The sequence below is a fragment of the Buceros rhinoceros genome, unplaced genomic scaffold (genome assembly GCF_000710305.1).
Source record: "Buceros rhinoceros silvestris isolate BGI_N320 unplaced genomic scaffold, ASM71030v1 scaffold18198, whole genome shotgun sequence".
NCBI classification, from domain to species: Eukaryota; Metazoa; Chordata; class Aves; order Bucerotiformes; family Bucerotidae; genus Buceros; species Buceros rhinoceros.
Window position 1 is genome coordinate 2,516 of NW_010425352.1, and position 24,405 is coordinate 26,920.

Genomic DNA, 24,405 nt, shown 5'->3' on the forward strand with positions numbered 1-24,405 from the left:
AACTTGGTGACAGACGGATGAACATGGTGTGGTGTGCACAGCATGTCACCCTTGGCACCTTGAGTCTGTCTTACTGGTAAGGGAAGACCTGATGTAATACATAGAGCACTCAAGAATATGAAGATGCAACTGGCCTCATGTCTTGCTGAGACTTTAGTTAACAGGAATCACGCAGCTAACAAGAGGTGGTGGTTGGAAATGTATCCTGACAGCACTGTGGTCAGTCCCAGCTGAGGCTGCTTGAAGCGGGAGCTGAACTGAATAGTGCAGTTCACTAACTACTGTTCTAAGAACTGATTGCTCCTTCCCTGGTATAAACAAACAAGTAAGTACAGACTACTCTGGGTCATTTTAGTGATGGTGAGCTAGGAAGTTTCACAGTGATTTCTGAGAAATTGCCTTCTCTGATCAGCATCTTGTACGCTCCTCATGCAGTGATCTTGCTTCAGCTACACAGAGCTGGCCATGCTATTACCCTAACAGCAGAGACTGAAACGAGGGTGCTCACAGCTCTTAAGTAAGACATGACCTGCCTTCCAAGCCAACTCTGAAACACCAACAGATGCCACTGCTCCCATCCCCCTCTGAGAGTTAACTGTCCCACCTTTCCTAGTGCTGCTTGCACAACCGATGGGCCTGCTTTCAGTGCAGGGCATGCAACTTCACCGACTCACCCAGTGTTTTCACACAGACATGTGTGCGATGGCACAGCTGCAACCGCCCCATGGAGTGGGCAGCAGCAGGTGCAGCAACAGAGCCCGTGCCCTCCCAAAGGAGTCCTCTCCTCATCACTTCCATATAGCAGGCACTAACTAACATGAAACCGGCTTGGAAAGCCTTGCAGCTCACAGGAGATGATCACACACTAATCACGTGGCTGACAGTAGCTAACATTAGCCAGAGAAAAGGACCTTAACTGACTGCAGCTGCTGTGTCATCTCAGAAGGCTTTAAACACATCTTAAGGTAATTAGGCAGTAGCTGTGCCCTGCAGGCTGCCTTGGAAAACCCCTGCATTCTGCACAGTGGTGTCCGAGCTCAGAGAAACCGCCACTGCTCCAAGAAAAACCCTTCCTGAAGTGCAGCCTGTTTGCTGTTACTCCTGCTGGGTAAGGCAGGGTTCCCCTGAGGAGCTCGCTCCTCACACAGCCTGTCCCTCTACGCACAGCTCTCAAGCGAGGGTATGCTCCGCCCTGTCAGAGAGAACCTTTGCTGCAATGGAGAAATACAGTAAATTAGCATCTGGACAAATTATTTTGGGATTTCTCCGCTGTACTGAGGGTAACACATCCCACAATCAATGGGATGTGTGCTACAAATGCACCAGTTTTCTTTCTCGGGATTCTGTGTCTTCACTTAATTTACAGCTGTGCAGTGATCTCAGGGCTTAATTGTAGGGTCTAGCATGGAACCAAAATCTTGAGTTCTTGAACAGCCTTATCTGGCAATGGCAGCAAGAATGCCAGTCAGAGCAGTATCTCTACTTATATATAGAAAGAAGCATTTTTTCCTCAAGTGCCTAATGGCAGTGAATAATGGCAAGCAGCACTATGCACATTCTTTAAGATGAGCGTAAATTACCAAGCATGGCTGATTTTCTAAAATCAGAACCAGTCCCTTAATGGAATGGGCAAAATTCTTCAGCTTTTGCTATAAAAATTTTACATTCAGCTACACAGCTACAAAACTGGGCTGTTGGAAGGAGCCACTGCTCACTCACAACCAAAACCACATCATCATGGCTAATCACATCAGCTCTTGTACATATTGGTAGTCTAGTGGCTTCTGTTTACAGCCTTGCAGCTTGTCTACAATTTTTTCACCAAGCAGTACAACTAATTCTCATTTTTTGAAGAAGCAGCTTTAATACCAGCCTGATTTTCAAAGTAATGAGACAGTACTTATGATCACACTCAGCAGAACACATTTGCACGCTGGCCACCCAGCCTGGGAAGACTCAAGTGCAGCCTTTCGGATCCCATGAAGACTTCAACAAAACAACAAAGTTATGTTTCTTAACAGAACTATGCCTTTTTTCTTACTCTGACCCAGTACTTCCGCTGTTTCTCCATTGCAGCAAAGATTTTATCTGACACCCCAACAAGGGTGAAAAACTGCTTCTCCCGTAGTAGTAGATTTACAGTACTTACTTTACAGGACTGGTCTGTGGGAGGAGATAGAACATTTTTCTTCCAGTTCTATGAAACAGCATGTCTTCAATAACTGAGAGGTTTCCCAGGGCTTTACTCTGGGAGGGTACTTTCTTGCACGGCTGCTGCTCAGAGCAAACATTTCACTGTTACTTTTTCCACTGGTTAATGGACTTCCTTTCAATTTTCTGGAATCCTTCTATAGATCATTCACTGATGGATTCACATGGCATGTCTAAGTAATTGACTTCTTTTGATCTCTTGATCAGCCTGGGAGCCTGTTTCCACTTTTCCTCTGATCCCAAAGAACAAGAGTTACCACCAGTGATGCTTCTAGTCTGACTGCCATTTGTTGCAGAAGAGCTTCTCCAGAAAAACACAGGAATCACTGAGGGCCATGGGAGCTCAGCTATTGCGGCCATCTGACCTGGCTGCAACAGAGGCAAATCTGAAGTTCAGTTCCTTAGAACCTGTGACACGTAATAACTTGAGTCATACCAATGTCTACGGCACTTGTGTCCTGAAAAATTTGCAGGCTCAGACCCTTGAACCAAAGTGAATCTTTAGAGCTCATGTGTCTATTTTTCTGCTCTGTCTGTTGACAGGCAATCCTAAGAATCTGTCACTAGTAGGCAAAAATAGTAACGGGACAGGAAAAGCTATGGACCTCAAAAGTGTTTCTGGTATTTCACTGTGAACAAATATCTCATGATGAGCTTATGAAAGAACTGCCCTTGAAAGCAGTACAGAGAACTCTTGGCTAAAATATCCTGTAAAGTTACAAAACAAAAGCCTATTGCAGTAATTATAAACTACTCTCCAGAGGATGGTGTGGTAATGTGAGAAGCTCATGATCTATCAGAACTCGTGTACGCTGATAAATGCCCGAAAAGGCTAAGAAAATTGTCAGTTCAGAGAAAGCTTTGGAACTGAAATAGTATTCTCAGAAAAATGTACTAACAACACTGACAGACTCCAAGAGAAGCTCCAGCTGTAGGGAATGTAACCGCGGCTTGGCACAGTACACAAGAGAAAACCTCAGGGTATGTGATGGTAGATAACACGATTGCTGTGAAAAGTCTCCAGACAATAGCCAACTCAGTGGCCAATTTCCTACATGCTGCAGGAAATACAGGTTAGAGCAAGAGCTGCTGGCCTCTAAAGCCACAGGAATAAAGAGTGCAGTTTTAAATCTAGGAAACGAATAGACAGAAGAGAAGACGCACTAGCTCATGCAATCCTGTCTTTGACAGTGGTCAGTTGTAGCTGTTTAGGAAAGAAGTATAGGAAACATAGAGCAGAAGAAATCTAATTCTGCTACTGATGGATTGAGTTGCTTTATTTTCAACTGCGAAATAAGAGAGACAGTACCATGTCCCACTTTCTCAGATTGGGACAAGGGGTTGGAGACGGTTACAAATACTGCAGACTTGTGTACTCTAAGGTTTCCTTGGGTGTAAACTAGTTTCCCTAGTGTGTCACTTGGACACTAAAAAGAAGGGGAGAGAGTAAAGTTGTAAATGTGGGGAGAAGAGAGTTACAAAGCAGCCAGCTACCCCATGGAAGGCAGGCAACACTGAGAATGAAGGGAAAACCTGCCTGGGGTACCAATAGATTCAATTTTAGGACTGTGAGCATTACATCCTTAAACAGTTGTAGCATTTATCACTCACTTTTTTAGCATGAGGAAGGACTTTTTAAATGAGAAAGTTATTTTCTAGGTTGCCCTTGGCTTTTGTCCTGCTAACAGAGGTACTGAGGAGAGTCGCTGTCGTGGCCCTGAGGGCACTGCGGGCCCTGACCATTCCTGGCCAGCCCTTGGGGCTCACCTGACCCTGTCCATGGTCCAGGACCCCATGTCAGGTCCCTGGGGCTATCAACCTCTGCCCCAGTGACACTGCAGCAGGGCCAGTCTCCAGCTCGCCACAGTCCTGCCCTGCCCAGCTATGGACCCTGCCAAGCCAGGCCAACCCACGGGCTCACTGCCTGCCCAGCCTCAGCCCATGCCCATCCCCAGGCAGCTGACTGATGGCTGGGGCTGTCCCAGTGTCCCCTGGTTGCCCTGCTCCTGGCTGGGGAGATGGGACAGGCTCTGGCTGCCAGGCCCTGCCATGACTGTCCCTGGCAGTCCTGGTGGTGCCCTGACAGAAGCCAGCCCAGGGCTCCACAGGACACCAAGCACGGATCACAAATCTGCTATGGGCAGAGGTATGGTTGCTAATGCAAGTCTACCCCAAGGAGGAAGAGGGTGGCTTGACCAGCTCCACGCTCTAATATAAATGCATCCTTGTAAAAACAGAAGTTGGATTTACGCTGGTCACTGCTTCATTATTTGCTATGATCCCCACCACCTGCATGAGTTTTCTTCCGCAACAGCCTGTTTGCTGCTAGGAAGACTTACGCAGAAGGAGTTTTCTTGGGAAATGTGCATGACCTTATGTGTGCAACCTGACCATTTGAAATGCTGCAGGCTCAGCAAAATTTGTCCCTGAATGTCGGCCCCTTGCAATGCTTCCCCAGCACAGATAAGGTGAGCAAACAAAACCAACATGCATAAAAGTATCCCCAGCATGGAAGACCAGCACTATGCGAGGCAGCAGGGAACTGTAGTTTTGACACGTGCTGCCTTTCCCACTGCTCACAGTGGATGAAGGATGCCCAGGGACAGGCTGCCATCCCACTGCACATAAGATAAATGCAGTTTTTCATTTTCCTGACTTGCTGGTCAATGGAAGTTTTATTCATTAAAAAAACAGAAGTGAAATCAGATCTTTGATATTGCCTTGCATGTGGAGGTTGACTTGAAATGAAAAGTAGTAAGAATTAAATAAAATAACTCTAGCCCTTAAGATACCTAGCCCTGAGTTAATGATAGCTGATTTTCTTAGTACTCCAGTGCTATGACCACACTCCTTCTCCAGATAAAAGCAACCAAGCTTCACAAGAAAAGACAACTCACCTTTCTCGAACTGTTAGTTCTTTTACATCAGGCAGACAGATAATTTTCTGGTTGGGATGAAAGCCAGAGTTAAACAAAGGTTTCTTACCGTTAAGGACAATGCCATGCAAACAAAAGTGAACTTCTTGATATGTGTTGCTGTGACGGTGCTGTTGGTGTTCACCAATTTATTGCTGGGGTTATTCTAGGGTAAGAGAAAGAGATAATGAGCATTAGCTTGGCTCCAGACTGCTGGGAGGCTGACAGCACCAGGGTCATGTGTTGGACCCGACCATGCCTGTGCCTGTCTGCCTTTGCCTGTTTGCTTTTTAACCTAGGGCTGTCTGAGGACTTTGTACCATCACAGAATATTTTTCGCTTAAACTGACAGCAACTGGTCCTATGGTGTCTGAGGGCTGAGTAATCTCCCTACTTTTCTAAGGAATAAGTCCTATATAACAAATTCAACTTTGAAAAAGGGTACTAGCTCTTTCTAATGAAACTCCACAGGATTTTTTTAACCTTAAAGTTTGTAGCAAGTTTTCAGAGGAAAAATAGGTTTTCATTCCCTTTTACCACAGAGTGGTACCAAATCCATACACCAATGCAAGTACACTTACTTACTGATCCAATTAGACAAGTAGGGTAATATCAACAAAGGTCCTGGAACAGCTGGCTCCATTAATGCAGTTTAATGATCAGAACATAATTAGGACTATTAGATGTTCCACCTTGAACATGGGCTCTGTTCTCACACGGCAGTGAAGTTTTATTTAAAACAACAACAAAAGCCTTCTTCCAAATGTCTAATATAGCAAATGAAGCTGAAGATTTAAAATTGCCCTCGGGGAACACATAAAAACAAACTAAATGGTCTGTAAAAGGAGAGGATGGGATATCAAAAGCAAGGCATCATTAGGAGTCCTGTAGCGAGAGGTTGTTGGGTCACCTATTGCATTTACCCTGGAGCTGTTTGAGCATGTGCCCACAATGATAAAACCTGTACCATGAGATGGAATACAACATTTATTCATCTTTGATGTAACTCAAGCAGAACAGCAGTATCTGTCTCATGGTCAGCCTTCATTACTGAAGTTAGTCGTAAGAGAAATATGAATCTATGCGAACACATCTTGGGAGTGGACAGACTGAGGTCTGTGAAGGCACACCATTTCGCACACATTCAAGAAGTTGACAGAACTTTGCAATTCAAAGCTTTTGTGGTGATCAGTGCAGCAATGGCACCCGGACAGCCCTATGCTCCTGTCAAATTACCTACTTGGAAGTTTGGGTGCATGAAGATGTACGCAGGCAACCCAGATCCTAAAGCAGGAAGCTACTCCCGTGTCTGCTCTTTTTGGGAACAGGTTATGAAAATTCTCTGCAAACATTTTTTTCACACATCTGTTCTTACTTTTTGTGTTTCTGAAGAAATACTTTATTACTGTGAGGTTTTTTATGTATGTAAGGACAGGCCTTACATTGCTCACCAGTGTTTAAACAAACCCTCTTCCATGGCTCAACTAACAAGGCTAAAATGACACAGAGGAAGGAAAGCATACCCAAACCCAGCCTTCCAAAAAGGCTGTGAAGAAAAAAGGCTCTTGTTCATTCCTACTTTCCTGCTGCTCACTTCTGCCTTTGCTTTACTTTGCCCTTTGCTCTAACTCTTGACCACGTACTCCGTATTCCTCTCTCTTCCATGCTATTCAGTTCTCTGATCAAAACATTGTGCAGATTATGGAGCAAAAAGAGTATCCATTTCCTTCTATTAATCAGACAAATAGAGTTCAAAAGTCCTCTGACAGTCAGGTGTTGTTGCTCTGAGTCAGGTGGCACAGTCCTTTAAGAGCAATGGTCTTACCACCATATAAAACAGCAAACAGCACAGAACTAGGATATGCCTGTTTTCTTACAGAAAATCAGTAGTAACCCTCAACCTGAGTGCAAGCACTAGGTCTTGAGGTTGTTTCAAAAACAGAGTCTCATAAAAGACTGAAGCAGGACCCTGCATCTCTCTCACAAATGTGAGCAGAGATAACGTTTTCCCTGTGACGACAAGAATCTGACTTCTCCAGCAGAGCCACTGAAGAGGGCCATACTGTCTGGCTCCCAGATCCCACCAGTCAGTGAAGGCAATGCAGTGGGCTTCTGACGGCCACCAGCACTGCCAGCTTTCTGAGTAACTGACAAAAGAAAACGGGAGTTCGCATGCACGCAAACTGTTTCAGCATCTGAAAACCACAATGGAGGCTTTACAGAGTCAGGAAATCAAAAGTAGTTCTATCTGGACTCTTCTGAGAAAGCCTTAGCTTAAGGAAACAAAGCTTTTGACAGGCACAGTGACATGCAAATGACATGTGACTGAGGGTAAAGCAATTCTTGCAGCAATCTAAAAAAACCCACTGCGGGTTTCCACTTTGGTATTTATTGTCTGAAAGGTACAGTGGAGGCACTGGCACGCATGGTTGCCAGGAGCAGATACCATTTATACTGCTGCTATCCCACTTGGCACATTTTATGCCCAATTGCTCTTAAAACATGCAGCTAAATTCTCCATTATATACTGTTTTGGCAATTAGATAAACTGTATCTATCCTTAGCCTTAGCGTAGCTTTTTATTCCTAACATTTGTTGTACAAGAGCTCTGTGAGAAGCCTTTTAACTGAAATAAATAAACAGACAAATCACGGTCTAATTTCGTCACCACTAAAATTGTCAGTACATCTTCCAGCAGTTAAATGAGACCTGAAATTAGGCATCTTAATTACTATTAATTTTGCTTGGCAATAGAGCATTTGATTGCAGCTTGTATCAGATGAGGTTAGCAGTCCCTGTGTTTCCTGTCCCAAACCATTTTTATCTTGCAGTTTATTGGTTTTCCATCTGCAGCTCCTTTTCAGCAGCACGACCTCCAAGAAAGCCTACATGAGTATTTTATCTGACAAGTCAATTCACCTGAACACAGGCAGGTTAGGACATTATGACTGATTTGACTTTGTTTTGGTTTTAAATTGTCCTTGGAAATAGGGGTGCATCATATCAAACAGGGCTTGCTTCTCTTAAGTACAACCCAGAGCAAGCAAACTCTTTTTTTTTCATCAGCATTTGGAGCCAGAAAGTTCAGTTACTAATTGGTAAATAAAGGGAAGGAGAGGATCTGGCATTTGAATTAGTGTGTCACAGGACACGAACGTTCTTCACACAACATACAGGCTAGTGAGTACCAGTTCTAAAACAGAGCAAAAAACCAGACAAAATTAATTTTGGTCATATATTTACTCTGTGCCCAGTTCCAGGAGCAGTGCTTGCATGCTTATGTAACGATGTGAATTGCCAACAAAAATTTCTAGTCTCGGTCAGCTAAGTCAGTACCTCTAAACCAGTGTGTTATCTGTGTAACTGTCAGGCTATGAAACAATCTTTGCTAAAACATTAACATAAGCAAATGAACCCAAACCCATTTGAGAGTTACTGCAGAATCTGGAGCAGAGACGTGAGCTTGGTCACTCACTGATGGACACTTTGTGAGAAATCACTTCATTAGCTAAGTAGCTACATCACAGTGAGTAAGTGAGGACTTTTTTTAATCCTTAAAAATACAGACCCTATCTATTCAAAAGGTAGTTTACTACCTTGTAACACAGAACTAAGGTTAAAATAATAAATCAGCTTGAAGCCACCAAAACCCAATTCATTTTAACTAGGATTTTAAGAAAGCCTTATCAGTGGGACAGAGAACAATAGGCATCAAAAGCAAAAGTAAAGAGAAGCAACACAATAGATGGCCATTAATACAGCCCCATTTAATCTTCGGTTGGTTTACTTTTTAAAGGATCTGTTACACTTGATTATAAAGCTTTAAACTATCTTTCTATTTCTTTGGAAGAAATTCGTCTGACATCACTGAAGCCACCACTAAATTAAAATGTTGTAACAGAGAGAAAGAGGAGGGCCACGCACGTGAAACCACATGAAAGGTATTACATCCTAACAAGGGCACTCACCTTGTCAAAAGCAGGGTACACTGCTCTGATCTCTGTCAGCCAACCATACGGCATGTGTCCCACAGGATACGTAGCTGTGAGAATCGCCACCGCCTATGAAAAGAGACAGGGAAACATCAACTCCAAATCTTTGAACAGAACAATTAAACAAACACAGGGTGCCCATCGGTACCACCACACTGACTTTGACACAGTGAGAAACCAGGCAGGTGACTGGAAGCTCTTTGTTTCAGGAAAACTTTGTTTCAGAAGGGCCATCATTCAGCCTGGTATTTTAAGCTTATGAAATCTTTCTTATCATGAATCATAGAATGCTTTGGGTTGGAAGAGAGCCTCAAAGGTCATCTAGTCCAACATCCCTGCAGTGAGCAATGACATCTTCAGCTAGATCAGGTTGCCCAGAGCCCTGTACAACCTGATCTTGAATGTTTCCAGAGACGGGGCATCTACCCCCTCTCTGGACAACCTGGGCCCATGTCTCATCACCCTCACAGTAAAGAATTTTTTCCTTCTATCTAGTCTAAATCTCCCCTTTTTTAATTTAAAACCATTACGCCTTGTCCTGTTGCAACAGGTCTTCCTAAAAAGTCTGTCCTCATCCTTCTTATAAGCCCCTTTTAAGTGCTGAAACGCTGCCATAAGGTCTCCCTGAAGCCTTCTCTTCTCCAGGCTGAAAGACCCCAACTCTCTCAGCCTGTCCTCACAGCAGAAGTGCCCCATCATTTTTGTGGCCCTCCTCTGGAGCCACTCCAACAGGTTCATGTCCTTCCGCTGCTGAAGACTCCACAGATGGATGCAGCATTCCAGGTGAGGTCTCACCAGACTCGTGTAGACTGGTAGAGTCACTTTCTTCCGTCTGTTGGTCACGCTGCTTTTGATGCAGCCCAGGGCACGGTTGGCTCTCTGGGCTGCAAGCACACATTGTCAGCTCATGTTCAGTCCCTATACTCTTCCCAGTATACCTGTCACTGCTTCCACTGTCTGTGCAGTTCCTTCCTGCTCTTTGGTTTGACCAGCAGGTCTTGACTCAGCCATACTAGTCTTTTCCAGATTTCTTACACCTAGGGATCAAGAGCTCTTGGGCTCCAAGCAAAGCATCCTTAAAGATCTGCCAGCTCTTCTCTGCTCTCTTGTCCCTAAGGGCCGTGTCCCAGGGGTTCCTATTGATTAACTCCCTTTTCAGAGGCAATTATTTTGGCAATTAGAGAAAGTTGAAATGTGACCATTACTGTTAGCATTAAAAGTCTAGCAGACCACCAGCTATGACAAGTATTTGAAGTCATCCTAGTTGCAACAAAATACAACTGGCTAGCCATGAAATGTGATGCATTTAAAATCAAAAGTCACCAAGAAATGCAAAACTGAACTCTGCTAAAGTGCTCTGGCTCCCCTCGTACTGAGACTGCTATTAATGCATAGACTGATCCCTGATTTACACATGTAAAAGTGTCGTTTCCTAAATTCTCTCTCCACAGCTGCTTATTTGTAGTCACTGAGCAAGTGAAATACACAGTATCACATATGACAAATTAGCAGTGCTGAGAGTACACTTGTTAGGCATCAGCTGTTTTGATTTTCCTTTTCATTTAGTATTTTTCAGTATTTAGTATTTTTCCTATAGAAACAGCATGAGAGAATTGCTAATGACTATGTGGATCTAGATATCCTCCCACGAAAACCAGCAGGAAAGGTCCCCCAGACTTGGCAAGGGAATAGGCCGCCTCACGGTAAGCACTGGTGAAGGCTCAGCATTACAGTCAGCTGTAGAAGACTACTGGAGTAATCTGAAATTCCTCAAAAGAAACATGTCCCAACCAGCAGTCAGATTTTTTTCATGTGCTTCCTTACACCTCTACCCTATTCTGTGTGAGGAATGACTGCGAACAGCAGTTTCACATCAGTTTGAACAGCCAGAGACGTACATGACAGGAAACGGGTCTACTGACAACTGTCCTGCAGCCTCTGGGATCTGAATGCTCAGAGCATAGGTACCCACATGTAGAGCACGAAAACCTGGGATGCAGGAACTGTTCAGCGAAAAAATTATCTTAAGTCTTGTTGAAGGTGAGGTTCCTCTAGGCCTGGTGGAAATGCTCATGGCAACAGTTCAAGAATTCTTCTTTTCAAGGACAAAGAGAGCGCTAAACAGAAATGTTCTAAGACTTTTCTTCTTCTTGTTAGCAGGGCTGAGAAGAGAAACAAAGAAGTAGCTACACATAAATGATCATTTGTAGTAATGGAGAGCACTGACTTTCTTACCTCTGTGGCTGAAGAACTGCCACCTAGGTCCCGGGAGACAAAAAGGTTGACAATGGGCCTACTTATTCGCTGAGTTGCCAAAATTAATGCCAAAGGCCACCAGAAACTCAGCATCTTCCTTATTGTAGCCTCTCCCTGCAACACACAGAAAAAAGTAAAAAAAAGTGAGTTTGTAAAAAATCATGCAGAACTGAACTAAAAGCACAGAGAAAGGATTTTTGCTTATCCCACCCATTACCAGTTTGGTACATCCATTTCATTAGTTTTCAATATGAGGAGCCTAAAATATTTTCATTCATGTCATTAACATTGATTCGGAAGAAGCTGTCTCATGGATCTCAGTAAACAATGCATAATTTGTTCTGGCTATCAGACAAAGACATGCAAAAACTAATATGACATTCAAGGAAAAAGAGGAATTTTGAGCCCTTCTTCGCTGTGAAATACGGTGTCCACCTAAGTCCATGCCGCGCTGTCTTGCAGCTCAGCAGCGAGGTGCTCAGTAGACAGCACATCCATACCATGGGCAGCACCGCCTCACGTGAATAGTTCTACCGTGCCTCTTTAGGACAAAATGTTTTTCTCCTGCAGGACGGACAGAGGAGGCCTGTCATGCACAGTGGTTTAATAACAGTCTTAGAACACAAAAAACAAGTTTAAAATTATTGAATTCGAAAAAATGCAAAGTATCAAGACGTACCCCCATTTCAGGCCCACTTCTGTCAGGAATGACATCGTGTATGTTCCTGTAGTATCCGAGGCATAATGTGGTACATCGGACAAGTGCTCCCATGTATAAGGACAAAATTGGGATCAAGAGAGGCTCCCTGCACTCCAAGTGACTGTGAAGCAAAATGGCTACAAAAACAACCTGCAGGGCAAACAAATAAATGATTAATAGTTTATCTCTGTGTTTCTTCAGGGCCAACATACCTCCTGCCTGACTCCAAGCTAGTTCATCTCAACCAACAACCACGTGGGACTACAGTATCTAGCTGACTTTGAGCTTGTGGAATTTGAAACTTTAGTCAGGACCCACCCCTTGGTCATACAAATGAGAAGAACAGGAGTTAACATCGTACAGAAGCTCTGTTAAGCAGTACTTAAAGGTATGGGCAGGTGTTCAGACTAGGAGCCATAAATAGGAGAAGGTTCGCATGAAGGTCTGGCAAGGTCTGGCAGCAAGCATGTGGCTGAGTGTTACACTTGCCAGCAAAATGTGCTATTCTGATATACACTGAACTGAAGCTGGAGATACGCTTCCAGGGTCAGCTTCCAAGCCCTTCTTCTCTTTTTTGGGGGAGGACGACAGTGGCAATTAAAAAGCCAGATGTTTAAAAGTATTCACTTCAGCATGTAGAAGCAGGAAGTCTTATCTCAGCCTAATTTTATACTTTTTGGAGTGAAATTTCAGTATTTCATCACTCTCTCTTCAGCCGAGTGCCACATTGATGTAAATGAAATGGAAAGTTTTGGGCTAATGAACAGTTCATAATTCAGTCTCACAAGATTAAATGCTCAATCTAGAAAATGCAAAGGAATTGATTAATATGATATTATCTTCATTAAGTACAGAACTGATGGCATCCCTGTTAAATTCCAAATTTCTCTGGATGGGGGGCACAACCAGAAAGCCCACTGTGTTCGGTGTGGTGAACCCTGCCCGGACATGCTGGCATTCAAGTGTGGTACAAGAAATACAAAGCACAGTGTTCAGGGGCAGGTTCTCTCCTTCAATGCTAGAGCTCAGGAAACACTTAAGAAAAAACACACTGTGCAAATGTTTATTAGGGAGGTCACCCTGTTTATGAGGGTTTGTAACACTGTTCTTTTGAACCCTACAATAGAAGCATTTTTCACTAAACAGAAGGAAAGTCACAAAATTCACAAAAAGTGTGTATATGAAGCTACAGAAGGAGAGTTGGCTACTGCCTGCGCACCTATTGCTTGTGTAGGGCACAGATGTAGATGTAGAGCTCTGGGGTATGGAGAGTCACTTTTTGTCTTCAGGATTTGCTTTTCTTCTGTGCAATATTTTGTTGAGAGAAGATGACAGGTGTCTTACTCTTCAAACCCTGGCACCCCACTCGCCAACCATTGTGGAAAGAGCACGTGCCCATGGCCAGAGTAAGAATTTGTTTCTGTATTTAGCTGTGTATGGCCTGATATGCACCTAGGATCAGCAAACTTTGTAGGTCACATCAAAACAAGAGCAGATCCTGAGGGTTAAGATAATTTACACTAATAGGTATTATCTTCAGGGATTTAGAGAGGCAGACCTGCCAAACACCGAATAGCAGCTGACTGAATGGTCCAACCTGGTTTATGGCTTGCTTCTATTTAGTGGGAGGAATATGCTATGGAAAATTGAACTAAGTGCTGTTGACTTCATATTTCCTTTGATGTTGCACTGTTATTATCCTCTTTCTTACCTGGTCATTACAGCTGGTAATGGAGTGTTTTACAGGTGCTGGGACGCTGCATTTCCTAATAGTTTATATATGCTGTAAAAAGAGAGCTGTTCTCAAATGGTACAACACTGGCCATCAGCAAAGTGTATGAATGTTGTTTTTTAAGTGCGTCTAGTACAAAGCACAGAATAGTTAACACCTCCCTCACAAATGAAAGTTCAAACATTTGGTCTTCTCTGCATCATCCAGGGATGATCAACACAGATCTCTTCTGCTGCAGCTCTGAGCCTTCACCTTTTGGACCAGTAAGAACAGTGCCATACCGGCACTCAGAAGGTGGCTTACACTACTGCATTTCACTGGATTAGACAGCACGTGCAAAACTGACACGGGAACTGGAGAATCAAGCCTTTACTTCCTCACCCATAAGCCCCACTCAAGATTTTAGTGCAACTGTGGGAAGCGTGGGAGAGAAGGGTCTCTTTCAAAGCACTCTGTCAGTCTCGGGTCTGGTAGCAGTCATGGGTCTCTTTGCCGAACCTTTTTTTTCCCAGATGTACACATGTATACAACTTCTCAGCCATTCTAAAACAGGGTTTGTGGAGATGCTGGAAGACATGGCCCTAGCCCAAACAATCCTGGTTCCCTTCTCCTGACGTTGGTGTGGGACTGACCTGATTCAGTGAGTTGAGACCAGCCTAAACCACAACTGTCAGGAAACAGCCTCCACAGGGCAGGGGAAGAGCCAGAGAGCAGCACACAACTTCCTCTGCTGTGGTGGTGTTCACAGCAGAGAGAGAGAAGACAGCCTCTCTGCAAGAGAGTTCCTGCTTAGGAACGCATCCGGCCTGTAGCACCACGGACACAGTGACTGCTACAAGGAGTCATTACCTGAGCTATGACATCTGAGATGGAGGCACATCCCACTAGGAAACTGTACTTGTGTTTCAGCAGAATCCCAGCATGGGTCCATGCCTGAAAAAAGGCAGAGAAGAGTCCAGGAAGTGGTTATTCGCAAATGATTTCAGGTCACAGAATGCTGTTTTCTGGTTGTTACACTATGGACAAACAACTTTTAAAGCTCTTTTTCACCAGCATTACCTGGGCAAATGTTAAGCCAGTAATGCAGAGAAAGCACTACTGCATTCAGTTCCTCATTGCTGACACAGAAAACGGAAATAATTTCATAGACTGTATGGAAATTTCTGAGCAGATCTAATAAGAAACTGCACCTTTTTCATAAAACAGGTGTTGCACAGGATGGATTATCATACTAAATAATCTGAGGGAAAAAATGTTTATTCTCATTCACCAGCTGGATGCACCTCTGAAGTGTAAAATTCACGGGCCCACTGAGTTATACTGAGTCTTGTCTGGAAAAGAAAACTTAATGACACAACTTCTTTTTATTGTCAGCTACCATTTCAAGCAGACAAAATGGTAGAGAAAGTGGTGGAGGCATGCCATGAGAAGGTTATCCTTTACCAGTTTTACAGAGAAGCAGAGGCGTTAAAGAAAGCTGCCATACTTTAATGTTGCGCAGGCCACAAGCAGTAAGCCTGGAGATCTGGGAAGCAGCAGCCCACTCCACGCGTAGCATTTGAGATACATGACTTAGCTATGCTTACAAAAATTGATGGTAAGAAATATCTTTTCAACAAATTTGCTTTGAGAAAATATACCTCACATATACCTTGTGAGCTCTGCAAGTGGTCTGGGAACACATGCCAAATCCAACTCACTACATATCGGAATGACAGGACAACCAGTGCAGCTCATCACAACATGACCAGTGCTTTCCAGCATGTATCTACAGTAACTCTAACAAGGCAGCTGAGGTGTTTTACATTTGTCATGATCTCTGAATGTTCAAAGTCCACCCAGATGTTTTTTCCAGATAGCAGGAGATGATGTGTCCAGGTATATCCAGAGCTACTGCTTGCAAAGGACACACTTTCCTTCTGCACACCTCCAGTTTCCCATCAGGAAACAGACTTTATGAACTAAGGTCGCTGAAGAAAAGAAACAACATTAATATTAAAACTGAGTTCTAAATCAGGCACTCACCATGGCATCCATAAAAGGGAAGGCAGCAAGATAAAGGAAGGCCCTCCGAGTTTTACTTCCCACTGATTCATCCACGTGGTGCAGCTTATTAATAATGTAATACCCCAAGTCACTATACGCTGTAGAGACACAAGAATAGGAATGGATAATAAAGGTTACATATGGACTCTGGCTGAGATACTCAGGAGTATTGGGAAAACTGTGATGCCCAGGAGCTCTCAACCATTTAGCAAACAGCTGCAGAGGCTTCAGGATAATACAGCCTCAGCAGCTGCTGTTTATAACTAAGGAGTGCTCTCATGGTTCTTTTTCAAGTAATCTTTGGCAGAGGAATGACAACAAATGGCTGAGTCGGGAGATGGGTATAGTTAAGTGCCACATCTGTTTGCTAAATGAACACACTGGTACTCCAGAAAATCTACTGCTCTTTCATTAAGTCAAGGCTCTTTGTTAGAAAAGCTGTTTTCATCAGGCATTGTGTATTTCATGGGATGTAGTACCTCATAAATGCCCTCATAAATGCTGAAACCATCTATTGTCATTGCATTCTTACGACATTATCTGTAAATCTGCCCAAAGCTCTAAAAGGATACTATAAATTGCGAAGGCATGCAACAAAACACACTCATTCAGGTCTCTCAGGTCTCTCTCCTACCCTGTCTAACGATCACCTCTGCTGGGACCTGTCAGGGCATTGCATCCTTCACTGCGCAGTTTCTGGGCAGCCTCGCTCAGCTTTAGTTTCCTTCCTTATCTAGAGCAGGCATCTCAGAAGCCAAAAGTCAGAAAAGTGCATCTCTGGAAATCAGAGGGTTGCCACTTCTAACAGCCAGTAAGTGATTTTGCCATCCTGTTTCAACCCGAGATGAGAATTTTTAGTATTGGGCAACATGCCTCTTGCCAGGTCTCTCTTACTAAGGAATTGGGTTAAAGACAGCACAGATGCAGGGACTCACCACACAGCTCTGCTTACTTCAAACTTATGACTGCTTACTTCATTGTTACTACCCATGTTATCCAGCTGCTCTAATAATCCCAGAGTTGTGCCCACGACCAGGAATAATGAAGAGCTAGCTACAACTGGAGTCTCTGAATTATAATATGCACAGTTAAATAATCCAAATAGTTTTTAACCTTTTATAAACTATGTTCTAGACTCACGTAATATTACGTAGTTTCCCCTATACACTTGTGATAGCTGTTAAAAGAATGATTAGATCATAATGTCAACCTCCCAACACAACTAATGGCAGAATACTTGTGCCCAGGGAATCCTACCTGAGTTCTCGTCCACTTGTGTCTTTTTGAAGATAGTTATTTCAAATGTGAACATCTATCTGATTTTCCATTTGTAACAACTTTGTTACCATTGCACAGATATTCATATACGGTATTTCAGGAAAGTCATCTTTCTCATGCATGCAGTACTAACACTAGTCATCCAATTGCATCCTTTCAGCCTAAAACTATCTCTCGTAACTCATAAACAATCTTTGGAAGGAATTAAAGAGGAGTCTAAGTCATCACTGTTTTGTGATGGCTTGGGGATACAGCAGTTAAATGGTTAACAGGATTGAAAAGAATTTTTCAGTGCAAACAAGACAGTGTAAACAAAGCAGTAAAACAGAAGGAGGTGGTATGACAGCACTGGGAACATGAGCCTCATTCCAGATACCCAGGAGAGCCCAAAAGATGCTAAAATGATAAAAACTCCCCTTTTCCCTATGCTGGTCCCTATCTATATGTCTTTCATCTGAAGTGCACCTGTTAGATTCCCAGTTCACCCAGTAATCCCCAAGTTGCTTAGCTATCCTCCTGAGGCAATCCCAGCCTTGTTTCCTTTTGAAGAGGTCTGGGGAAGAACTTTAAACCAGGACTCCAACCTTCCCTCAGTTCAGGGAGGCTGCTTTAGTTCTTGGAAGTGTTCACGTGCTCGTTGCAGTCTAGTCACGCATCGAGCACAGCTTCTTTTTATTTTTGCATGAATACTCATACACTAATTTTTGCTCAGTATTTTGGCAATTCTGATATGCATGAATTTTTGCATGGTAACACCTTGTGGAAAGCTGCTTTTATGGCTGGGTAATACATGACTATTTCTGAATTTTCTTACTTGAATGAAGAAGTCTGGACAGTGCTTGAGGCAAGCTGCCTGTGAGGGTGAGATTCATCAAGCTGTCTCTTCTGTTCAAGTTGCTTTACATTTCTCCTGCACAAAACCTCAAGAACTGCTGCAGGAAATACAACAGTCTTATTCCCCACATGGGGACTGACAGATTCAGAGTCCAGGTGCTGAGAAACCTGCTTCTGTGGAGGGCCCTCCACCAACAGTGCAGTGCTGAGAAGACAGCACACCACAGAGGTCACCCTCCATGCTCACCATTCACTTAATCTGCTTTAAATTAGACTTTTGAAGGGTTTATAAAGTGAGTAATAAGTAAGTTTTTGGCTCTAAAAGCCACTGCAATTTTTGGGGTTATTTTGTTTTGTTTTTAAAGTTTACTATCACTGAAAAATTCACAGAATCAGAGAAGTCAGAGGCTGACCTACTCTCACTTCTAGGAGCAGACATTTGACCACAGGGTTGTTTTTTACTGGCAGGGAACTCTGAAGGGACTTATACCACCACAGCCTACAGCACTGCATTTTTAAGATTTCTAGGGATATCAGCACTGTGCTCTCTAATCTTTAAGATTCTTTTTTCTCTCCCCTATAAAAAAAAAAGCCTAATAACTTCTTAATGTGATTTTTATTTTAAAATTGTAATGGCTAAGCTTAAAAGTTAGTTTTAAAGTAGTCAACTGCTGCACATAGTGCAGTGAAAGCACACAGTCAGTTTTGTAGATGTCCATGACTTTCCAACCTCAGAAAGAAGGACTCAGCAAGCTGAGGTTTACTAACAAATATGCAGGCATGTGTCTCTCAGCTGTGAATAAAGCAATTGCTGATGCAATTAGAACTTAACCTTAGCCAACCTTATAAACGTATTACGAAGCCTGGTACAAAATTAGTAACACAGACAACATCGCTGAAGAGTATTACATGAATCTAAAACAGATGGCTCTTCCCATTCCTTGCATCATTTCAACCAAAACAGAGAAGTCCAAGACAAGCTGCCTGTTCGCTCTCCTCTAATACATTTATTTATTTATCTAAATAATTTATTTTGATATGTCTATGGATTAGTTTTGCTAGAGAACTTAAGCAGGAATTCTTGCTTTTGTCCTTTACAGCTGAGTTTTAAGACCCAGAAGCTTAAGAAATGGACACTGAAAAATGCACACCTAATTGGATCTCTTCTTCCCTACCCTGATTTCGCTAACAAGCCAATTACTACCACATAAACTTCAGACATTCTTAAACCAACCAAACACACTGTTAATGATGCCAGCAGTCTCAAACAAATAGCTGTACCATAGTAATTTTGGAACTACTAGCCAGCATGTTATACTTATATCATAAAGAAAACAAAAAGAAACCCCCATAGGAAGTGATACCATTTGCTCCCAGACACAGTGCTACATATGTCAATATTAACTTTACTGGAGGAAAAAAAAACCCAGTGATTTTTTTTGAGTTAAAGTGTGTTCTTTTTCGATGTATTCCACTTCCAAACTTGCTGCCAGTTTTAAAAATTAATTTGGAGACTTGAGAAGTAAAAATCTATTCTGCTTTTGTCAGAATGATGGCTCACATGGCCAAAAGTTGTGCTACTCAGGAGTTTCTTCAGCTAAGCAACTTGGGCAGATATGAAAATGCTTATTTGAAAAAAAAAATTAGAAAAAAAAAAAGGAATGGCAAATTTTCATTTGGACATGGCATGGGGTACCTAGATTTATTTATGTCTTTGATTAGCCTGACTTGAAGCAGAAACGAAAGCCTGTATCCCCCTTGTGAAACCCAGATGATCCGAGTGTTCAAATGCTTTGTGATTTTTTTTTGCTTGTAGTAATGAATTAATTTAAAAAAAGAAACAACAGCTTAGGAGCATCTCAATGCAGACTGATTACTGCAATCATCTTTTCCTATGCTCAGCTCTAGTTCTAAAATCGCATTGGTTGATTTTCCCGAATCTATCAGTAACCATTGGTTTCACAAATATCTTCAGATAGATCAGGATCTCCTAAGTCTCAACATTAGCCTGTTTTAACTAAAACCCAATCATCACTATCCTAAAATTCACAAATGCTTTGATCACAGGCTTTTTTCTTTCTTCCTTTTCCCCAAATACCTTGCTGATAAGAAACTGCTCGTGTTGTGGGAGAAGGGTTGGGGCAGCTGGGGAACCATGTAACTGCTTTAGCAACAGCCATCTGAAGATGCTGAAGTAAGTCACATTTTTAATGAATAACACTTATCTTCTAGAAAGAAAAAAAAAAGCAAACCTGCATTATATTCTGACTTGTGTTCCTCTGCTATCATCTTTTTCCAGGGTAAAATGTTTATTACAAGCCAGTACAGTGGGCATGTCAGAACAAGACTGACAAGAAAAAAGAGCTCAGGTTGTCCTAAGCCACTCTGTGGCTTAGTCTCTAAAAATTCCAGTAGTGTTACACTGGAAGTGGCAGGATTACACCTATGCCTCCTCACTTCCTGTGCAGATCTTTGAAGTACATGCAGTTGATCATGCAAGCAGAAAGTTCAGAAGAATCAGTGGAGTTATTAGCAACTGCTAAAGTTCTCCCCTGTGCAATCTGTGCAGGGAGTGGCCCATGCCTTCTAGCTGGTCAGTAATACATCAGTACAAACTGGTCACTTGCATGTCTTGACCATCCAGTCTGCTATAGGTTTGCCTGGTTGCTAAAGTCCCAACCTTTTTCTCCTGGTGATGACAAATGATCCATCGTGTAGTTTTTCATCAGGTGTAGTGGGCACCTGTTAAGGATGTCTACTTAAAGAAAAAGGATGTTTCCCCAAAGTAACTTCTGCCTCATCATTTCCAGAACCTCAGAGAGCTGTGGAAAGTAATATTACTATGCAAAAGGAAATAAGCTTTCTCAGTATATTATTTCTCTGTAAACTAGTGAAAGGATGAACAATGCTGTTTCATTGCACTTCTTTCATGATACTGGTATTAAAAGGACCCGCTTAGTAAGGAGGGCTTACCAGCAACACCATGAAATGCATTATATTAGCATAATGTTATATAAATGATTTCCCTCTGTCAAGCTGGTAATTTAGTAAGATGTCAAAAATATGCACAGACAGGCTTAGTATCTTGAATCCCTTCTCTTACAGCCCAATACTTCCACCAAAAGCCAATCTATGAAATAATGAGATGCTTTAGACCCTGGCTACACAGCACACTCCCCACTAGGAAACTCCAACTGGTGGCAGTAGATGCCCCCCAAAAAGGGAAAGAAAGAAGGCAGCGTACTATCTTCTAGTTCCAGATTGCAACTGAAATACAGCAAATCCAGGAATGCTGTACTAAGGTTTGCAGCAGCGTTATGACTGGGACGAGAATATGGTTTCCCTTTGGTCAAGGTCAACTTATTTCTTACTGCTACCTGTACAGACGATTGATAGGAACCGTTGGTGAGGACTTTGTGGATGTAGACAAGAATGTGCTGCGGTGATCACTTAGGGACCCAGAGCGTGCAACTGTGTGTTCCAGTGGCTTGGCTCAGCCAATCACTCCCACAGAGGACTGAGTTAGTCCTTGTGGGGAAGCAGCAGGAGGGAGCTAGTGCTGAAGCAATGAAGCATGAGTCAGGTCAGTGAAATGGTCTGTTTTGATATTTTAAATAAGTAGAGGCTGCTGTTTGTGAGGAGCTCTGTGTGCAGACTGCAAATAGTCTCTATCACAGTTGGAAATGTGGTGATTCATTGTGGTCACTGTGTTTCTATCACCACTTGTTTTCTTCCTTCTGACTTTTGGTACTGCTTCTTGTTTCATTGGGTTTTTGTTCCCTTTTCCTTCCTCAGCTTCGACAATCCACGACAGACAGTCATGTCATCTTTCTTAGCCTCATACTCATGGCATGTGGAAGAAATTCAGTCCCTTGAGTGCTGTTTGTTTCTCTTTTTCATCTGTCAAGCATCAATAATCACTATTTGTGTCTCCTGTGGATAGCCTGTGATAGATTTGCAGCTGCTGGCGAGTAGTTGCAGGTCCTAGGAGGCTGCCTGTCTGTCACTGGACTCCTTCTCTTCTTCCTGCTCGGGAGGTTGTGCATCTGTGGGTCAGAGACGAATAACTGGCATTTGAAACAGGTTCAAAGGCAACTTGGAAAACAAAACTTGGCAACATCACCCAGGCAATTGGTGCTAGAATCTGACTAACTCCAGTCTCTCGGGCGATCTGCCAGTCTCTGCTGTGGCCTTTGCATATTTTCAGGCACAGACACGTTAAAATACCAAAAAATATTTTTCAGTCTGCCACCATAAGCAGCTGAAAGATTGTCTGAAGCCCTTTAATTCAGGACTTTAAAGCCTAAGTACAGCCTTATTTCTCCCTGCAGAGAGGGCATTTCAGAAGTTCTGAACACAGCAGGGCTCTACTTCCTGGCAAAGGCCAGAAATCTGTCTGGCATGTTTTTAACTGGCTCCCCAAACACTTCCCTTCAATAAGAAGTCCTGCATGGAAGTTCCAACTATGTCTTTCACCTGGAAATTTGATAGTTAAATTTTCTTAAAACACATCGTAGCTTAGAATAAAATGTTGTATGACTAGAATATATTTCTTAATCCAGCTGGCAGAAAAATTTTCACCAGCACCAGCAGGAAAACAAGTGAGCAACTAGAAGAGCAGCTTTGGGTGCTGAAGAAACATTCCAAGTAAAGAAATATGAAAGTCAAATGTACAAGTGGCCCAAAGTTTATAATAGTGACTCGATAAAGCAGACCCAACTGTAAACATATTGAGGAAGTGATCAATCAACACCAGCGAATTAAATTAACTTGAATGCATGGATTCCACTTATAAAATTATCAACAGCTTATCCCTGGCACAGCTGACTAGTGAGCCATTACTGTAAACATTTATTATAACCATAACATGGAGTAAAGGTAAATACCACAGGGCTGAAGTATCCATGGTGGAATAAGAGACATGATGGCCAGACAAACTGGAGTGCTTGGGAGGCACATGAAGCTGGTGAATATAGCTGGCAGTCTGTTAAAGGATGAGAGCAGGGGACATTTGTATTTTCCAGATAGCTTTTGTACCTACTTGGGCAGGTACTTAACTAATTGTGTATGCTGACCAGGAGCATGTGCTGCTCTTGAGATATTAACAGCCTGGTAATGAATGGTACCTCTCTTCCAGGCCACTCCGTAATTTCACAGCAATTCTGGTTATTGCCACCACACCCACATTTCCCATCTTTCTACCACAGACTGATCCTCTACTGCTGATCATCCAACTCAGAGCTACTGCCTATCAACAGGCACATGCCTCCATAGGCTGTTGCATTATCTCCCTCCTCCCATCCCTTACAGCTTCCACCTTTTAGGATTTTACCTGTTGAATGCAATGCACTCTTTGCTTCTTCCTCCAGCAAGTCCTGTTCCTCGTTGCTGAGATACAGAGGTTTCGGCTCCATAGAATGAGCCATAAGGTGCAGAGAATCTGGTGTGGTTCTTGGAGAGAATGAAGTTAAAGTCTTCCAGGTCACCTGGCTTCTTATTGTTGTAGCTGATGCTTGGGTTGATATCCCATTTCTCCACGCTCTTAGAAGCTGGCAGATCCTGCAGCTGCCTTACTTTTTATGTCAGTTCGTATCTGCTTGTGTATTTTTGTTTCAAAAGAAGTGGATGATGACTATCACTAGTAGATAGTAATACCTGGTACTTTAATGAGGATACTGGCAGCTACTTGCTTAGAGTTTTGCACTGTGAGATAAGTAGCAGAGGCATAGGTACAGATAGAGTACACCAACAACGCCACCACATTCTGACAAACAGCCCCACCAAGGACACCCTGAAGCCCTGCTAAACCCATTTGGCCGTTCACTACCTAACAGCAAGAGTAAGGTATAAGCTTCACGCAACCTGTCCATCTAGCCAAAGTCTTGCTCACACACTTGACTGAAAGAAATAAGCAGCATGTTTTGCTGCCAGGCAGGAGAGCCCCGGGGGCTGGAATCTGCCATTTAAAAACTTGTTTAAAAAGTAACAAAATTGCAAGGATGGGCATGATACCAGCCCAAAAGATTTAATCTCTTGCTTCTCCTGTTGCACTTATGAATGAAATCTTAAGCCTACAGATTAATCAGTTTGAAGAACAGGTGAGGGAAGCAAATTAAAACACATATTAATTAGATGTGAAGTGACCTTACCTATTAAGGTATGAAATACAGCAGCTACAGCGCCAGCCACAACCATGCACAAAACTGCTTTGGTCCTGTCTCGCTTGCTGTTCACAAACACCAGACCTACATTTTTGAAGTCACTCATCGGACCCGTGAAGAATTTCATGAGGGAGTATGCCAGCCCATAGCTGGCCAGCATTTCCACAGCATCTTCCTTGACAGCAGCGATGCCCCTATTCAAGGCCTGTTGAAACACAGAAACAGCAAATAATGTAGCACCTGTGTAAGTGTACTGAAAACAACGGTCTGCAGCTGGTTT

General features: G+C 42.9%; 1 protein-coding gene across 1 annotated transcript; it reads right to left on the reverse strand.

The window, feature by feature from the left end:
• Nucleotides 1-2,041: 2,041 nt before the first annotated feature.
• LOC104497836 (progressive ankylosis protein homolog) lies at nt 2,042-24,405 on the reverse strand (the record flags this gene model as incomplete). Its single annotated transcript, XM_010141132.1, has 9 exons — nt 2,042-2,163; nt 3,521-3,638; nt 5,197-5,292; nt 9,095-9,187; nt 11,354-11,488; nt 12,054-12,224; nt 14,656-14,739; nt 15,832-15,950; nt 24,114-24,405. Coding segments are annotated over 9 exons (1,230 nt in total), but the record flags the coding sequence as incomplete, so codon positions are not given.